Source organism: Phyllostomus hastatus, unplaced genomic scaffold, assembly GCF_019186645.2.
Source record: "Phyllostomus hastatus isolate PE091 unplaced genomic scaffold, TTU_PhHast_1.1 phas_scaffold_182, whole genome shotgun sequence".
Taxonomy (NCBI): Eukaryota; Metazoa; Chordata; class Mammalia; order Chiroptera; family Phyllostomidae; genus Phyllostomus; species Phyllostomus hastatus.
In genome coordinates this window covers 1,544,748-1,563,227 of record NW_025334013.1, presented here as the reverse complement: position 1 = coordinate 1,563,227, position 18,480 = coordinate 1,544,748, and the positions used below count along the sequence as shown (strand labels likewise).

General features: G+C 71.8%; 1 protein-coding gene across 1 annotated transcript in view; it reads left to right on the top strand.

Annotated features, from left to right (window-relative positions):
• The window catches only part of MEGF6 (multiple EGF like domains 6), a 76,238-nt gene that overhangs the window by 43,222 nt on the left and 14,536 nt on the right, over window positions 1–18,480 (top strand). Inside the window, exons 9-17 of the mRNA XM_045858729.1 lie at window positions 6,135–6,257; window positions 13,411–13,536; window positions 14,283–14,405; window positions 15,507–15,629; window positions 15,949–16,086; window positions 16,427–16,546; window positions 16,770–16,892; window positions 17,429–17,593; window positions 17,899–18,030. Coding sequence (XP_045714685.1) covers window positions 6,135–6,257; window positions 13,411–13,536; window positions 14,283–14,405; window positions 15,507–15,629; window positions 15,949–16,086; window positions 16,427–16,546; window positions 16,770–16,892; window positions 17,429–17,593; window positions 17,899–18,030 — 1,173 coding nt within the window. The remainder of the gene's footprint in view (window positions 1–6,134; window positions 6,258–13,410; window positions 13,537–14,282; window positions 14,406–15,506; window positions 15,630–15,948; window positions 16,087–16,426; window positions 16,547–16,769; window positions 16,893–17,428; window positions 17,594–17,898; window positions 18,031–18,480) is intronic.

The window sequence follows — 18,480 nt, the reverse complement described above, 5'->3', positions numbered from 1 at the left end:
GCCGTCCTCCCGCGCCTTCCAGGCAGGACGGCGGTTTCCAACGAGGCGTCTGCGGCGGGGCCTCCCCGGTCAGAGGTGCCGAGAGTGAAAAGCTTTCGTTTCCTGCCTCTGGCCGCATTCACTGCCTAGCGAGCAGCGTCTGGCAGGTACACGTTCCGTGAGGGCCAAGGCAGGAACCGTGATAGCCTTCAACGTCAGCGGTCAGAGCCAGCGGCGACAGAGAGACAGACGGCCACCCCACAGGCCTGCCCTGACCCCCGAGACCAGGCGCTGGGCCAGCTCCCAGGAGGGGACCCCAACGCGGGCATCTGCGGGCGTCGGGACCCCGGGTGCCCATGGGCAGCTGTGGGGCCTGGGGCTCCAGGCGGACGACCCGTGGGTGACCCAGCGGGACCGGGCGTGTGGCGGAGGACACCCTGTCTCGGGCTCTCCCGGCGGGGGGGGGCGCGTGTGTAAGTGGAGGCGCTCGCCCAGTTTCCGCCTGGCCCGGCCGAGGGCACGGCACGCGGGAATGGCAGCCGGGCTCTGGGAAGGACCGTGGTTTCAATTTTCCCTCCTTCGACGTGGGGAGGGGCGGAGGTGGGCAACAGGAGTACCGCGAGGCCGGGACGCCTGGGCTCCACGGGGGCGGGCGGACGGTGACTGACCCCAGCTCAAAAGCAGCCCTGCTCTGGGCTGGGCCCTGGACGCTAAGGGTGGAGATGGCCAGGCCAGGCCAGGCCGGGGGCGAGTCACCAGGGGAACAGGGGCGGCAAGGGGGGCTGTGGGCTTAGAAGCCTTGGGCCCCCACGGCAGGTTGCAGAGAGGCCTGATAGGTGGACGCCTCCTGCCAGCACCTTCCCGGCCCCTCCTCGGGCAGCTGGGCGGCCTGTCGGACACAGGCCTGTCCCCGTGGCCCTGCCCCCATGGCCCTGCCCCCGGAGCCCAAGGATGGTGCCCACACTGCTTTCTCGGCCTTCAAGGCTCACCAGCCTGCCCCGGAACCAGTCACGTGACCCAGACGGCTTCAGTGGGAGGGGGTGAGCGTAAGGAGGCACCTCCACGGAGTGGGCGCCTGTGAGCACTGAGGGACAGAAGCCACGGGGGATGGGGGGGCTGCCAGGTCCCGGTTCCTGGCCCCGCTGGCCTCAGGCCTCGGTGGTTCTGCCCTCCAGTGCCGCTGCCAGGGGCCTGCGGCGGGGTGGGCCCAGCTCCAAGTGGGGGGCGTGGCATCTGGGGGCAGTGACATGGGCCGCGCTCTGCCTGGGTCCTGGCAGGAGAGCCCTCAGGCCCCCCCAGCCAGAAGAAGAGGGCGGGGCCGGCCCGGCAGGGGGCGGGGTCAGCCCCTTCTGCTGACACAGACATTCCGCGCGTCTCCGCATCCAGAAGGCATTTCCCCGGCGGCTTCCAGACCCCGCAGCCCCCCGCCTGGGCGCGCTTGGTGGCACCGAGGGAGGCCGCGGGCGGCTGCGGGCACCGTCTGGCTGCCGGCGTCCGTCTGCTCCCATGGCCACGCCCGAGCTGGCGCAGCCAGCCCTAGCGGGGACGGAGGCCCAGAGCCCTCTGTGCCCCGAGTCCTGACCATTACCCTCGGCGGGAGGGGAGGCGATGCCCCACCCAGAGCCGTGCCCGGCCCAGAGAGGGCACTCAGGCCACGGCCGAGTGAGGGGCCAAGGTGTGAAGCCAGAAGCTCCTAGAAAGCTTTGCCCAGGGCCCCGCTCAGACGCCGAGGCCCCTGGCAGCCCGGCCTGGAGGAGCCCCCACACCAGGTCCCGGCCGGCAGTCCAGGGGTGCCCGCGGCCAGGGCCGGCGGGCCTCGGGAGGAACCGGGTTCGCTCCCGCAGGTTCTCTGCCCCCCACCCACTCACAACGCGCTGGGAGCCCGCCCACAGGGAGGCGAGGGCACCCATGGGGACCTCTGTCTTGAGGAGCCTGAGGGAGGGGGCCCGGTGAGGGAGGGTTTGGGTCACCGTCTGGCCTGGCCCCCTCTGCTGCACCCCCAGGTCCTGGGCACCCTGCTCCTGGGTCCCCTTCGGGACAGAATGAGGGTTAAGCACGGCCTGTCTGGGAGGGGCAGAGGGGGGAAGTGAGGTGCCGGGCAGGAAAGGAGGCAGGGGGCCGGAGGGGCTGGGTGAGCGGGCCGCGGGCAGCCCTGGGCGGTGGAGACGCTGAGAGCTGGGCGAGCCTCGGGGTGGGGCGTCGTGAGGACTTCCGGGGCAGGAGAGTCGGCGGTCCCCACCCAACTCTTCAGAAGCGTGTGGGGCCCCTCCCCGTGCTGCGGGAGCCGGCCCCTGACCCCCAAATCCCTGTCTCATTCTCCTCCCTGGGCCCCGTGGGCCCACCCTGTCCTATTTCTCCTTTCCAAGTCACGTGTGTTTCATGGCATCCAGCTGGGGGCGGGGCACCCTGGCTGGTCAAATCTGGTTTCCCGCCCACTGTACAGATGAGGAGACTGAGGCCTGCTGGGGGCCAGGCGCTTGTTTGTGCCATCTAGCCTTTCAGGGGGCCCAGACCCACGTCGCCCCACGCCCCCCGCCCCCCAGACTGTGCCTGCTCTTCCCCAGCCCTGCCCTGTGCTGGGTGCTGGGGACACGGCCCCGAGCCGCCGCCCCCACCCTGGAAGGCCTGGGCCCCAGCCCGGGCCCCAGCAGGCATGGTCATCCCCAGGTCCCCACGGGGTGGGTGGGCCCCGAGGGCCTGCGGCCCAGCCCTCCCGAGCGTGGCAATGAGAACCATCCGCTGTCCCGGCGGCGCCCCAGGCTTCTCCGCCGCGGTTTCTTTTCCTCCTTGGCACTAGGAACACACGTTCGTGCCTGTGGGTCCGTGTGTGCCCGTCTGCACGGTTGGGCTGTGTGTGTCTTTTGTGCATGTTTGCACACGTGGGTCTGTGTTTGTGCTCGTGGGTCTGAGCGTTGGTGTCACGGTGCCTGTGCTGGTGCCCGGGTCTACCGCCGCGGAACTCCGCGGAGGAATGCGCTCGGCGGCGGCTGCGAGCAGTGGAGACCCAGGGAGGCCTAGGGGGGCGGGGGCGGGCCGGGGGCGGGCCCGGGGGCGGGCCCTCCGGTCCGAGGATTTGGCCTTTACCTGCGGGGGGCGGAGGGAAAGCTGAGAACTTAAAGGCGAGGGCAGGACGCCTGGGCGGGAACGGCTCCCGGCGGCGGCTCAGAGCGCAGCCCGGCACCACAGCCCAGCACAGCCCTGCCGTGGCCGCCTGTGCGTGCCCGCCGGGGCCGGTCCCGGAGTGGGAGCCCGCCGCCTGCTGCGCGGCCGGTCCGCCATGGAGGCGTCCTGGAGCCGCAGCCGTCTGGCCGCGCTCTGGTGCCTCGGGCTTCTGGGGGGCCTGGCGCGCGTCGCGGGCACGCACTACCGCTACCTCTGGAGGGGCTGCTACCCGTGCCACCTGGGCCAGGCCGTCTACCCCCTGAGCGCCGGTGACGGGAGAGCAGGTGGGCGCCGGCGGGCTCCGCGCAGGCGGCGAGACTGGGTGCCCTGCCCCCGTGGGTGGCCTTTGTTTCCTCTGTTTAAAGTTTGCGCGGGTGCTGACAGCCCGGGGCCTGAGGGAGGGCGGGGCAGTGCCCAGGAGCGCCTGAGTCCTCAGACCTCCCTGCCCCCTCCTGGGCCGGCTGTGGGGCTGCTGGGGGCAGGGTGGTCGCTTGACCAGGGGGAAGGAAAACCTTCCGCGGCCTTTGCCAGTGAGCCCGGCGCCGGCAGCTCTGGGGCTCACGTCAGAGAGAGGCCCCTGGCTCCCGAGGGCAGGTCTCCCCTTCCGGGGTCCTCAGATCCTGGGCCCCGTGGGGGTCACGTGTGGGTGTGGCAGGTGCCGCCCTTCCTTCCTTCCCCCACCCCCAAGCCTGGGGCACGGGGGTCTGCTGGGAGGACCCCAGCAGCCCCCGGGAGGTGGGTCACACCCTGCCCTCTCCCCGGAGCTCAAGTGTGCCGCCTGTGCAGGGAGCTCCTGGGGCCCTGGAGTCGGGAATCGGGTGGGGGGTGGTGCTAGGCTCCCCGTGAGTCCCCGCCTGGGTCCCTCCCGGCAGCGGGCCCTTCTGGGTCCCCCGAGTGTCTGTGTGCAGCGGCACCTGGGCTCCTCGGAGACACTGTCCTTGCTCCGCTGTCCCCGGGGCCAGTCCCTGCCGCTCGCCCTGCCGGGGGCACGTAGAGCTCCGAGCTGCAGGCTCTTGACTCTGGCGAGCGCTGCTGCCCCTCCTGGCTTTGTCACTCGGCCAGCTGGGGCCCAGGCTCGGTCCCCGTGAGGTCCCCAAGGCCAGGCCAGTGCTGTCACTCAGCCACGGGTGGCACTGACTGTCACGAGACTGCATGGCATCCAGACTCTGTGCCGGAGGGGGGTGCTTGGGCTTGTGGAGGGGAGAGGGAACAGGCCCTCAGATGGTGGGGTGCGCACATCGGGGCCGAGAGCCTGCGTCAGGTTCGTGGGGGAAGCGGGCCTGGAGGGCCCCTGGGTGGAGCTCCGGCCGGACCCCCAGGGCTCAGCCTTCCTGCGAGTGTGGCGGGGGCTTCAGGGTGGGCTGGTCGTGGGTGGGTTCTGTCGGGGAGCTGGCTCGACCCGGCTGTGGGGGCCTGGTCCGGGAGCTCGTGTGATGGGTTGGTGGTTGGTAGAGACCCCACGGGCCCCAAACGGCCTCAGGTCGGGCTCCCTGAGGCACCGCCGTGCACCGGCTCAGCAGACAGACACCTCGGGGCCTGCCGGCTCCCTGGGGACCCAGCCCAGCGTCGGCACAGAGGTCGCCCCGCTCCAGTGGGTGTGGCGTGTTTGGGGGTTGCCAGAAACCCCGGTCATGTATCTCGGCTGAGGGCAGTGAAGGACCAGAGGCATTTCCCTGCTGACCCCCGGCCCGGCTGCTCCTTCAAACTGCCCCACTCGGGGCACGGCCGCTGCGTCTGGGGATGCCGGACAGAGTGGGCTTCCCCTGGACGGGACGGGTTTCCTCCCCCGAGTCCCGGGAAAGCACGGGAGAGGAGGGGGCCTGGGAGCCACGCCGTGGCGGGAACCAGGCCCCGCTCGGCACTGCCGGGAGACCACGGTGTTCTGCTGTCGTTCCAGAGTCTAAGGAGCCGGTGCCAGGTGGGGGCCCCGACATTTGGGGCGTCCCAGGGCTCCCCTTGTACAGTGAGGGCGAGCCTGTGGGGCGGGACCCAGGGCACTGCAGCTCCCGGAGCCCCGGGGGGCAGCCGTCTCCCAGGGGGACAGCAGATGCCCCTGCAGGGGCTGACTCTCAGCTCCCTGGCCTGGCTCCTGACTTGGGACGGACAGGACTCCAGAGGTCGTAACGGCATACCCTGTGGCCGGTTCCCGTGGCTGCTGTGACAGAGGGCCGCCACAGCCCCGGTCAGGCCCCTTACAGTTCTGGGGGTCAGGAGTGCACAGTGGGCCAGAGCCGGGGGGCAGGCAGGCCCCTCCTGGAGGCCCCTGGGGAGATCCTGGGCCGTTCCCGGCCCCCACGGGCGCTGGTGGCCTGTGGCTGGCGGCCCCTCCCTCCGCCTGCAAGGGCAGCAGCAGCCTCTTCCCATCTCTTTCTCGGACGCCCCTGCCGTCCCCGGGAGAGGACCCTCCACCGCACTGGCCCGCCGGACCTGCTGCAGGACCGGCTCGCGCCTGAGCTTCAGCCCGCCTGCAGGGCCCCTGCTGCCGCTTGGGACTGGGACGCGGGCCTCTCTGGGGACGGAGTGTAGCTGAGCACACGCTCCTTAAGGACCACAGAGCTCGTGGCTCCTCGGGTGGCCGCCGTGGCCGGGCAGGGGGCCAGGAACTGAGGGCCGTCGGGGCCCACTGAGAGCGCCCGTTTTGCTACTGCATGGCCCCCGCTGGGGGGAGGGTGGGCTTAGGGTGACTTGATCCTGTCTCGATTTTGGAGCAAAAGTCTTTTCCATATAAAGGGGCCTGGATCCCACTAACCCAGCAGGGGTCCCCTGAGCTGTCCTCAACTGAGGCAGCCTCGGGGCTCCGCAAGGACCTGGGGGTCTCCCCAGGGTGGACGTGGCTTGTGCGTGGAGTGGAGGGTCCTGGAGGTCCCCAGCAGAGCCCCTGGGGGGTCTGTCCTCGGGGAGGGGCCTGGGCTGGGAGCCTGGGGAAGCGCGGAGCAGGTGGGCGGCCCGGGTGGGGGTGGGCCGTGAACCCCCGACCCTGTGTCCCCGCCCAGATGTGGACGAGTGCCAGATGCACAACGGCGGCTGCCACCACAGGTGCGTGAACACGCCCGGCTCCTACGTCTGCGAGTGCAGGCCCGGCTTCCGGCTCCACGCAGACGGCAGGACCTGCCTGGGTAAGCGCACCCCCCGGGCCCCTGGGCCTGTCCAGCTGCCCGCGGGCGGCCCCAGGGCCCCCGGCCTGGCCTGTGGTGGGCCTTCCAGCCCCACTCACCTGAGAGAGTGGAGGCTCAGGCAGGTGAGGAGAGAACAGGGCCCGAGGGCCCCGCTCCTGCACGTCCAGACTGGACCCCGTGACCCCTGCCTGGGACCATCTGCAGCCACCACACCTGAATCTGGCTGGGAGGCCCAGGTCCTCTCCCCCGGTGGGCGGGGCTCCCATGATCGGGCTGCTGTCCTATCAAGAGCTTCCAAACTCGGGGAGGCTGGCCAGGGGCAGGGCAGCGTGAGGCCACTCTTGGTCCGCAGAGCTGGGCTTCTGGGCCCCAAGGAGCCGGGGGTCGGGCTGTGGCCGGAGGAGCGATGGGACCCTGACCCTCCGTTCCTCTCTGGGCTCCCTCCCCTTGGGGGATGGGCCTGATGGCCCTGGAGGGTTGTGAGGGAGAGAAGGGTGGGAAGGAGAGAGAGCCCCAGGCGGTTGCCGAGGGGCGGGGGGAGGGGCTGGAGGCCAGGAGCCTGGTGTGGAGCAGTTGGGGCCCCTCGGACCCCCGCAGCAGGCTCTGGGCACAGGTGCCAGGGCATGAGCTGGCCCCTTCTTGCCTCCAAGGCCCCATGGGGGTCGTTCCCGGGGCCTGGGGGCGGGGTGCCCTTCCTCTCCGCCCCAGAAACCCAGAGTGCGCCGGCGGGGCTGCGAGGGCCCGCTGCCTGCACGCCTGGCTGCTATGTGGCAGGCGGCTTGCCAGCCCCTGGGGGCCCCCTCCCCGCACCCCACACTCTCTCACATGTCCAGGCTGCTGCTGGGGGGTGAGGCCGCTGCCCCATAAAATTTCTCTGGTTCGGAAAGTGGAAACAGATGCAGGAATGTCGTGTGGGCTGCAGACACAGTGACGGGGGGTGGGGGCCGGGCAGCCCCCAGCTGCTGCCGGCCGGCCGGGTGGGAGAGAGGCTTCTGGGAGCCCGTGACCGCGGTTCTTTGGCCTCGGGGGCCCCAGGCTGGGGCAGGTTCTCCCTGGGCTTGGTGGGCACCCACCGCCCCCTCCCTGCTGTGGCTGGGACGCACCCTCCCGTCTCCCTGGTCCCCCATCTGGCTGATGTGGCCTTCACAGGACACTGATGGGGGTGGTGGGGGTGGGCAGCGTGCCAAGAGGCAGGTGCCTCTTGGGACTTTGGAGGAACCTGGCTTTGGGAAGGGGGGCCCCCAGCCCATCCGCCCCACTGCTCACTGGAGCACCTCCCAGCAGCCTTGCCTCGGGGGCCCCTGCCCTGCTCCCCCCCTCAAGGGTCTCGATTCTCGGTGCTGGGTTATTTGAAAGGATCTCCTCAGGCTGACGCCAGGGCCCCTGGGTCCGGTTGGCACAGGCTGGCCTGTGGCTGCCGGGACCTCGCCCCCGCAGCTCTGGGCGCCCAGACTAGTGGGTGTGCGCCAGGGCCCCTGTGCTCGGCAGCCTTCTGGGCGCTGGTGTCCAGCTCCTGGCCGCTCCGGGCAGTGGCTTCCGGAGCTGGAGATGCTTCCCTGGGCCCTGGTGCGTCACTCCCTCTCATGGCCGCCATCCCCGGCAGGAAGTGTGCACCGCGCCTGCACCCCGCACCCCCACGCCCCCCACCCTCACCTGCACCCCGACACCCACACCCCCACACGTGCACACACGCACCCACGCACACCCCACGTCCCCCCGGCTGTCGGCAGGTCCCCTGGGACTGGAGTCCCCGGGAGCTGGCCCCTGGCCCGCCAGGCCTTCCCCGGCTCTCGCAGAGGCGTCCGGGGTCTCTCTGGGTTTCCTTGGCCTGGGTCCACGGGGAGTGTCGTCCCAGTGGGGCCCGAGCTCTGCCGAGAAGCTTCTGGAGTGCACAGGGGGTCTCCCGGGGCACAGCGGGAAACCTTTGCTCTGGGGACACCTGCCCTGCTCACTCATGGGCCGTCCCGGCTGCCCGGGGACCGGCCTGGCCGCAGTGGGCCTGGCGCGCTGGCCGGGAGCCGGGGCGGCCGAGCACTCAGCTTGCCCATAGCGGCTTCCAGATGGGGCCCGGTGGGGGACGGCTCGGCAGTGCTGGGCTACTGGGCTCTCCGAGAGCTCCCGGAGGGGGCGCTGGATGCCCTGCCTCTGAGAGGTGTGGGACCCCCCCTTCTCCTCTGGGACCCCAGCATGCAGACAGCCAGCGGTCTGAGCTCAGACGGCCTTGGGGCCTCGGCAGACCTTTATGGGGAGAACCAGTGTAAGACCTGGGCCCTGCTCTGCCCTCCCCCCACCCCAGGGTGGCTGTGGGCGGTCTGCACAGCTGGAGCGCAGCTGCTCTGGCACCCTCCCCCGGGGCCCGCGGGCGTCCTCTGGGGCGGGGCAGGTGCTGTGCGCACCCAGGGACTCTTGCGGGCAGGCGGCCGGATCAGGCTCCCTCCACCCCCGCCCCCGCCCCCACACCACTTGAAAAAAGGGGACAGAGATGCTGGGGCCGGGGGAGGGCACCCTCGGGGCGGTGCTGCCGCCTCGTGGGGCCCTGAGGGATCTGGGAAGCCCCTAGAGGAGGCAGTGCTTGGGGCGGGGGGGCTTGAAACCCTCTGGGCCAAACTGCCCTCCCGGGCAGGGGAGGACAGGAAATGCACAGCCCCCCCGCACCCCTCCCTTGCAAAAGAAATAACGCACGAAAGCCTTCGGTTCTTACAAGTGAGACTTTTCAACAAGGGTTTTGCCGTCGGCCCCGGTGCCGTGAGAGGCGGCCAGGCCCCCAGGCCCCCGAGCACCCGGCGTTCAGCCCTGGCCAGCCTGGCCGCCAGGGCAGCAGGCGCGGCGGGCGTCTCCGGGTGCTCCGTCGCCAGGGTATGTCGCAGGGCCTGTCCGCCCAGGCTCTGGGGAGGGAGGCGCAGGTCCCTGCGAGGCCTAGGGCTGGTCCGTCCTGCTTCTCACTCTTGGGGGCTCTGAGACACCCCCTTCTTTCCCCAGCGTGGAAAGGGGAGTGGGGGCAGGGGGAGGGTGGCCAGGAGGAGACCAGCTCCCGGGCCTTTAACAGTCTGTGCTGGGGAACCCTCCTCGGTGCGGCTGGGCACGCAGGGCCAGCACGGCACCTGCCCAGCCGGCTCTTCCGGACCCTGGCCTTGGACACAGAGACACGGATGCTGCTCCCCGTGGCCCGGGGCGAGCCACACACCTGGGGCGGTCTGGGGGGCCACGATGTCACTGGCTCTGCCAGCAGAGGGTCCCTCTGGGGGAGGCGCCCAGGCCTGTCACTTGGAAGAGGGGGGCTCTGTCTTCCCCCCGAGGTCCCAGGCCCGCCAGACCTCTGGGGCAGGTGCTGCGGGAAGAATCCGCTGCCGTCATGCACCCCCAGGTGGCCTGGCGCCCCCACAGCTCCCCGTGTCCCTTTCTCCTAGCCAGGTGGGCCCTCCTGTTCCCACAGCTCCTGGTCCCTGCCTTCCCTGGGGACTCGGTGCACAGTGTGGCCTCAGAGCAGACACTCCACCCCCTGCCCCGTGCCCCTCTCCAGGGTCTTCCCGAGCAAGTGGGGCGGTGCAGTGAGGGGTGCACAGGGCCCCCGGCCCGCCCTTCTCTCCACCCCCTGGGGAGAGGCTGCTGTGGGCAGGCCTGGGTGGTGACGGAGTGCAGGCAGCGGGGACGGGGTGACCTCGAGGTTCATCCGCAAAACTCACGCCCGCGAAGCCACAGGCGCAGTCCTGGGGGTTGTCTGTGAGCCCCTGAACCCAAACTAGGCTGTGGTCCCACGGCCCGCCCACTCCCTGCCCCCTCCCCCACCGCCGGTCTGGTTGGCGGGTGGGCGGGGCGGCCCCCGCTCCCAGGAGCAGGACCCCCGAAGCACAGGCTGTCTCGGGAGCTTCCTCTCAGGGACTGCGGGGCTGGGCCGGCTGGCCAGCGTGCGGTCTGCAGTGTTGGGGCCCGGGCCCCAAGGCTCCTGTCCCCGGAATGTGGGCGTGGGCGGCCGTTCACCTGGACCCAGGTGAACCGTGTCCCCGTGCCGCGCCGGGGCCCGTGCGGGGGTGGGGACGGGGCTGCCTGGTGGTGAAGCCCAGGGCAGTTTGTCCTCCCGGCCGAGCCGGCGGGTCACCCCTTCCTGGCCCTGTCCCCAGCAGACGGCTTCCTAGAAGGAAGGGCTGTGGACGGCCGCTGACCACACGCGGGTGAGGTTCTGGGGACCCAGACACCAAGCCAGGCTGAGGGCGGTCTTTCCGAAACCCTGGGAGGGAGGCCGGCCCCGAACCACCCGCCGGTTGGCGGCTGGAGCGGAGGGAGCTGGTGGGCTCGGCCGGCTGGCCGGAGACAGGCCTGCTCCCCCCGGCCCCGGCCAGCCTGCCGCAGCGCAGCCCCGTAGCCGACCGGCTCCGGCTGGCCGCTGTGCCAGCCCCGGGGCCGGGGCCCTGCCAGCAGAGCGGCCCTGGAGGCCGGCCATCCACCGCCCCCACCTGCCGCTGGCTGCAGGGCCCGCACCCTGGTGCACCCGATACCGCGTTCTGACCCAAAGCCACGGCCAGGCCTCAGGCACTGACTCCCGACCCCCAAGAGCGGACAACCACTGGCGGAGACAGAGTGGGCCTCCGCCTTGTGGGACCCTTGTCTCCTAGGCATCCAGTTTCCTGCTGCTCAGGGGAGGTACGGTTCCCTCGCCGATCTCAAGGCTTCACGCCCGAGGCTCCCGAGTAGGGGGACCACTGCTGGCAGGGGGAGGAAGTGCAGCCCGGCTCTATTAGACCCCTGCCACCCCCTGCCTGACTGAATGAAGCCTGGGGCCCCGAACTGGGGGACTGAGGGCGGGTCGGCCAGCTCCGGCTGCCGTGGCAAACACCACGGACTCGGGGGGCGTAAACGACAGACGTGAATTTTCTCACCGTCCTGGAGGCGGGAAGCTCCAGGCCCCTCCCACCAGGCCCCTCCCACCAGGCCCTCATGTGGCAGAGAGGGAGACGGACAGGTCTCGGGTCTCCTGTGGTGTCGGGGCCCCGCCCCGTGGCCTCGTGTAACCTCAATGACCTCCACGGGGGCTTCCCTCTGAATAGGGTCACGTGTGGGCTTGAGTTTTGGGGGCGCGAGTGTTCAGCCCACCCGGGGCCGCGGACCACCTAATGTCCCGTCTCCCACTGGGCTCTCAGCCTTGGGTCAGGTCCGAGTGTGGTCTTCGTGTGCGGGACTGCCCGGGCAGGGGTCCCCAGGACTCAGAGGATTCAGGGGCCTGGAAGTGTCCCCCCCAGCTCTGGAGACCCTGGTCACACAGCGGCGGGCCCTTCCCTGAGCGGCACGGCCTGGCGCCTGAGAGATGTGCCTGGCTCAGCTTCCTGGGGGCCTGGCCCAGGCCGCACAAGGCGGCGCTGGCCGGGCGCGGCTGCTTCCCGGGGGCACCTGGAACCCTAGGATGTGCGCAGCAGAGAGGGGAGCGGTGGCCAGGGAGGGTGCGCAGTGGCACGGGGAGCCTGGACCCCTGCCGCCCGCGCCCACCTGCCTGCGATTCCTCCCCCGTGAACTCTGGTGGGCTCCGTGCCGGGCTGCCCGTGGGCCCGTCCCGAGGGCCTTCTTGCCAGCCCAGCCACCACTGCTGGGGTCCTCCTTCGGGCCGAGGTGCCGGCCCGGCTGGCCCCCTGCCTGGGGCTCCAGGCCCCGGTGTCTGTGAGCCTGCCTGCCCTGCCAGGCAGGAGTCTGGTTCCTATTAGGAGTCCCGAGCAGGGCTGGGGTGTGAGCACGGACAGAGCCCGTGGGGGGCAGGACTGGGTCAGGCTGTGCTGGGAACCCCCTGGTGTGGTGGGCTGGCCTAAGCAGCGGGGAGGCAGGCAGGTGTTTGGGGGTCAGGGCAGAGTCGGGGGGGTGGGCGGGCAGGTAGGGGGAAGGCTCAGGGTTGACCTGAATGGTGGCCGCCCTGTCCTGCCTCTGTCCTGCCCGGTCCTCGGGTCTCCGCTGCTTCTCCCCGGCACGTGTGGGTGCCAGGTGTGACCAGGACACAGGGCCCTTCCAGCCACCCCGGCGTCTCCCTCCCCACCCGCTCGCCGCACGTGGGGAAACAGGGCATGTGTTGCAGGCGGTGCTTGGCTTTTTTCAGACATACTTGCTTTGAAGGAAGCTTTGCTTTTGGCAGACAGCGCGGCTGCAGCCTCTCCCCAGCCCCGCGGCCGCCCCAGGGCTCTGCGTGCGGGCGCCGTGCCGTGCCCAGCTCCCCTGGCCTCAGAGTCCTGTCCCCCAGTGCCTGGCCCGTGCCCCTGGCTCCCAAGCTCGCCCCGGGGTCCGATGATGGCACAGGGGCGTCTCGGCGGGGTGGGGGAGGCCCCGCCCCCGGCGGCCGCACTGCTGCAGGGACAGGACCAGGTCTGCCCCGTGCCGGGCCTGCCGGGCCCGCAGGGCCCGCATTCCTGTGGTTTTGCTCCCGAGTTCTGGGCCGACGCCTACCCTAACCACGAGGCCACGACCAGAGCTTTCATGGGGCTGCCAGAGGCCCGGCACCCGCCCCGGGCACCCGGCCTCACTCAGCGTGTCCTTCCCCGGCACAGCCCAGCCCCTCCACCCGGCTCAGGGGCGCCACTCGGCCGGGCTGACCCGGCAGGGCCCACCCTGTGGGCACCCGCAAATGCAGGCCTGGACTACTGGTGTCCTTGACCGGGACTTGGGTCCCTGGCTCTGCAGTCTCACCCAGCGCTGTCCGCACGACTGCTGGGAGCCGTGGGCGCGGTCTGGGTGGGCTGCAGGTACACGGTCGGTCGGGAGCCGGGGACTCGGCCTGCGGGCCACAGTGGCTGTCCGTGGAAACCCCACGCCTGCCCCTCGGCTGAGACATGACGACCAGAATAGAGGAACGTCTGGGCCTCTACCACCCCTTGCTGTGGCCTGCCACCTCCTCCAGGCAGCCTCCCGGCCTGCTCTGCCTCTGAGTCTGGGACATGCCGGTGCTGGATGGTGCCCGGCTCTCGCCAAGAGGCTGTCCTCGGGCGGGCCGGGGTCAGAGGCTCCACAGCTGGACTGTGGGCCTGCATCCCCCGTGCCCGGGGGGAGCCAGACGGGAACAATGTGGCCCTCTCAAAGCCCCACGCCTGGGGCGGAGGTGGGCGGGTGGAGGGGCTCAGAGCGTCCTTCAGCCGAGCGTCACCCCCTGCTCCGGGGGCTGAGCGGCCCCTCTCTGCGTCCCCAGCCATCCCGTCCTGCGCCGTGGGCAACGGGGGCTGCCAGCACAGCTGCGTGCAGCTCACGGTCACCCAGCACCGCTGCCAGTGCCGGCCCGAGTTCCAGCTCCAGGAGGACGGCAGGCGCTGCGTCCGTGAGTGTGCGCCGCCCTGGGGCGGGCCCCGTCCCACACCCCCACAGCCCCGCCAGGAGCCCTGGCGCCGGGGCTGGGGTGCAGGCAGGAAGCACCGCCCGGCTCAGCCTCCGGGGCGGGAAGGGGGCCTCGCCCGCCTGCCCGCCGCTGGGTGCTCTGGGATCGCTCAGGATGGGCACATCCTGTGTGGTGCTCAGTCTGAGACCCGCCCTGGGCTGGGCGGGGTGGGCGGGACGCAGGCCCGAGGCCCCTGGGTGGGTGGCGGAGGCGGGCCAGGCCCCCTCTGGCACCTTGTCCTGGTTTCTCGGGCTGCCTGTTAAAAAAAGAGGGGGGCTTCGCTGATAGAGTGGGGTCAGGGTGCCCCTGTGACGTGCAAGTGGAGGGCAGGGTGGAGCAGGTGCCGAGACAGTGCCCCCCACCCTCTGGCCTCTCGGGGGCCAGGCCAGGGGTGTGTACGGGTGGGCCCGAGGGGCCAGGCCGGCCGTGGGTGCAGGTGGCACCGGGCCAGGAGGCCGAGGGGGCTGGCGGCACGCCAGCTCCGGCGGGGGAAGAGGCTTGCTGGATCTGTCTCGTCTGGGGCGCCTCGGGGGCTCCTGCCTCTGAGGGAGGGAGACCCACTGGCCCCCTGGCACACTGGAGCGGGGAGGGGCGCGGGCCCCTGGGGCAGGACCCTGGAGTCTGCAGGAGTCAGCCCCCCACCTCCCACCCCAATCTCTGCGCTTTGCCCCCCCCGGCCGTGACCGCAGGCAGGAACCCGTGCGCGGACCGGAACGGCGGCTGCATGCACACCTGCCAGGCGCTGCGGGGCCTCGCCCACTGCGCGTGCCGCGCCGGCTACCAGCTGGCAGCCGACCGCAAGGCCTGCGAAGGTAGGACGCCCTTCCCCGCGGGAGAGCCTGGCTGCGTCCCGCGGCCCGCGTGGCCTTGTGGGGCTGGTCCGTCCCCTGGGGGGCCCGGGGACCGGGACGCACTGAAGGGGCTGCTTGCGGACTCAGCCGCGTCTGAGCCGCAGCTGGCGGGCCGCAGCTGAGTGCGTGCTCTTCGGTGTTTCTGGGGTCGCCTAAGCGAGACCTGCCCGGCAGGAGACTGAGGGGAGAAGCGGGGAAGCAGCGCCCCGAGCCGGCCACAGCTCGCCAGCCCCCAGCCGCCACGGTTTCGTTGATGTGCCGGGCGCTGCTTTCGAGAGCGCGCCCCCCACCCCAGGCGGCAGGGGTCCCAGCCGGGCGCTGTGGCGCGGAGTTGGCTGCTCCCCCGTCCCAGGACGTCCGGGTGTCCCCACTCCCCTCTGTGACACGTGGCTCTGCAGGAGCGGCCGTGGGGGCGGGTCCCTGTGCACGCTCAGGTGGTGGGCCGCAGGTGCGGTTCCACGCGGCACCCGCTGCAGGGAGGAGCGTCTCGGGGATCTTTGCCAGTGTCACCCTGGATGCAGGTGGCTTGGCAGGCTCAGCAGGAGGCAAGGACGAGTGTCAGCCTCTTCGTCCCGAGGAACTGTGGCGGCGTGGCCAGAGCAGTGCCGGGCTCCCCGGGACGTGGGTCCTGGGGGTCCGCACTGATAACCGCACGGTGCCGTTGGTGGGCACCTGCCCCTGCTGGCCCCAGAGGCAGTGTGGAGTGGTCCCTCCTGGCCAGGCCCTGCACAGGGGTCTTGGTGGAGTGCGGTGGGCACGGCCGAGGGGCCCAGGGCTCTGAGAGGAGAGAGTCTTGCCTGGTGCCCACGGCAGGGCCTTGTGCTCAAGCTGGTGGGCTCTGGTGTGCCGACTGCCCCGCGCCCTCCCAGCCCTGGAGAGCTTGGTGAGGACCGGGTGCACAGAGGGGCCGGCCGGGCCCGGGGCCGCGGAGCCGGGGCAGGGGGAGAGGGTGGGTGAGGCCCCTTCCCACACAAGGGTCCCCTCCCCACGGAGTCACTGCCCCTGGGAGTGCACCTCCCGGGCCAGCGGCCCAGAGCCCCCAGCGTGGTCTCTCCCGTGCAGACGTGGACGAGTGTGCGGCGGGGCTGGCCCAGTGTGCCCACGGCTGCCTCAACACTCAAGGGTCCTTCAAGTGCGTGTGCCACGCCGGGTACGAGCTGGGGGCCGACGGCCGGCAGTGCTACAGTGAGTGGCCCCGGGCGGTGGGCGCGGGCACGCCGGGGTGTAGCGGTGACCCGGGGTGGCAGGTCGGCTCCGAGGCCCCCCCAGCTACCCGCTTGCTGTGGCCTGGCTTCCTTGTCAGTCAGCGGCCCTGCTGAGTGGGGGAGAGGAGGAGGGCAGGGGGCTCCAGGGCCCAGCCTGCCCGGGGCTCCAAGCTGCCCGTTTCCCAGCAGAGGGGCCCCGGGGGCTCCTGCCGGGCCAGGGCAGGGCAGGGCAGACCGTGATCAGTGGGGGGGCGTCACCCAGACCGGGTCCCACGTCCCGGGGGTGGGTCTCGTGTCAGGGATCGAGATGGAGATCGTGAACAGCTGCGAGGTGGACAACGGCGGCTGCTCCCACGGCTGCAGCCACAGCAGCGAGGGGCCGCTGTGCACCTGCCCCCGCGGCTACGGGCTGGACGAGGACCAGAAGACGTGCATCGGTGCGCCCCGCCCCCGCCCCGCCCCCGCCCCGGGGCGCGCCACTGCCGGGGCCCTGACTCGGACGTCCCTCTGGTCCCACCTGAGCTCTCTCTGCCCCCGGCCCCCGGGCGGCCCCAGGGGGGCTCCCCCGGGCACTGGGAGTTGCACCCCAAACACCGGGGAGTGGGAGGGTCTGCTCCCCACAGGGCGACTTTGCCTCTAAGATGGACTGGGCACCCCCACCCAGTCCCTGCCTGGCCCCCCCAGCCGGGCGTGAGTCCTGCGGGTGCCCGTGGGTGTGCGTGTGGGCGTGCCCGCCGGGCGTGCCGGGGTGCAGCGGGCTCCCGCGTGTCCCCGCAGACGTGGACGACTGTGCCGACGCGCCCTGCTGCCAGCAGGTCTGCACCAACAGCCCCGGCGGCTACGAGTGCAGCTGCTACGCCGGCTACCGGCTCCTCCCCGACGGCTGCGGGTGTGAGGGTGAGCGGGGGTGGCCCGCGCCTTGCCTCTGTCTGCACGGCTGTCCATATTGGCCCGGTGGACCCTGACCTGGGGTCGCTGGTCAGTCTCGGGGGACAGGGCCCCCACCCCAGGCTGCTCCCAGCCTGGCCGCCCTCGGGCAGGGCGTCCACCGTCGCCGAGAGCCTGGGGTGGGGGGACGGCTGTGGCGGGGCTGTCACCCAGCAGCCCCGTGTGCCCGCAGACGTGGACGAGTGTGCGTCTGGCCGCGGGGGCTGCGACCACCGCTGCACCAACCTGGCCGGCTCCTTCCGCTGCTCCTGCGAGGCCGGCTTCCGGCTGGACGAGGACCGCCGGGGCTGCTCCCGTGAGTCTGCTGGCCGCCGCGCGGGCCCTTCCCGGGGCAGTGTCCGCCCTGCCTTCTTGGCACCCACCTTCCTGCTGGCTGGACCGCCATCAGCCCCGCCTCCCACCGGGGGACAGGCCGGGGCGGCGGCTGCCGGGGTTGGGGGGCTCTGTTGAGACAGGCGGCCCGCAGGCAGCGTGTCACTGAGGTCCGACTTCTGGTCTGCCCCAGCGAGAGAAGGGACATTGTCCTGGGACGGAGGACAGCGTCCGGGGGGGGGGGGCAGAGCTGTGCTCCTGTCCTCCCGTCCACGCTCTGGGCCCTAGATACGGGGTGGGGCCGGGCCACAGCCGGGCCAGGGGCTTAGTGCCGGGGCCTCTTCTTACCCTGAGAAGTAGCATCAGGAGGGCAGCTGGGACTCTCGCTGCCCAAGACCAGGGTGAGGAGGGGCCCTGCGTGGGGCTCGGGCCCTGGGCCAGCTCTGGTCACCGAGGGGCAGGGGCGTCTGTGAGCCCGGGCAGGTGGCGGGGGCTGAGGGGCCTCTGTGTCCCGTGCAGCCCTGGACATGCCCGAGGTGGACCTGGACGGCCGGCTGCCCCTGGCGCGGCCGCTGCCGCACGTCTCGGTGCTGCAGGACACGCTGTCCCACCTCTTCCAAGACGACGACATCGGGGCCGTGGAGGCGGAGGCCCGGGGGGAGCACACGCTGGAGGAGAAGTTCGGTGAGCGGTGGGCTCCGCTCCTGGGGGGGGTGGTGGCGGCCGCGGGCACGAACGAAGAAGACCTTGTCTGGCCAAGGCCGAGAGGCCCAGCCACACGGCAGCGCTCACAGCGCGTCAGGCTGGGCCTGGGCTGGACATACCCTGGGCTCCTGGCTTAGGGCCCCCCCAGGCCCCGGCCTCTGGCTCCGCACCCCTCTCTCCCACCGGGGGCTTCCGTGGGTGGAGGGCACCCTGTGGGCCCCTCCTCCGCCCCCTGAGCCCCTGAGCCCAGGCAAGGCCTGAGGCCCCCGTGCCTCCCGCCCCAGTCTGCCTGGAGGACGCCTTCGGCCCCGACTGCAGCCTGACCTGCGAGGACTGCGGCAACGGAGGGACCTGCCTGCCCGGCCTGGACGGCTGCGACTGTCCCGAGGGCTGGACCGGGCTCGTCTGCAACGAGAGTGAGGCGCGGGGTGGGGGCGGGGCGGGGGCGGTGCCCCGAGAGCCCGGGACCTGGCCGGAGCCTGTTCCCTGGGCTCCTGCCTGCTGGCCCCGGGACTCCCCACTCGCTGTGTCTGCGGACCGCCAGCCCTGGGCCAGGCGTCTGGCCCTCCCAGACGCTGCCACGGACAGGGGCCGGGGCATGAGGGGTGTCTGGTGAAGGGGAGCTGGTGGCTGGGCCAGTGCCCCCTTCTCCCGGTGGGGGCAGCGTCTTCCCCGGGCCACACAGCCTGCAGGTGGCTGGAGCTCGGTGGGCCAAACTGCCCCTCCCCGTCCAGACTCTGTGCCCCGCAACCCCCACTGCCCCCAGGGCAGGGCCGGCCCGGGCCGCTCGGTGTGGGGGTCTGAGGGACTGTCCGGGGTCTGCCTGTCGAAAGCGCTGGTGGGGGAGGCACACAGGTTGGTGCTCA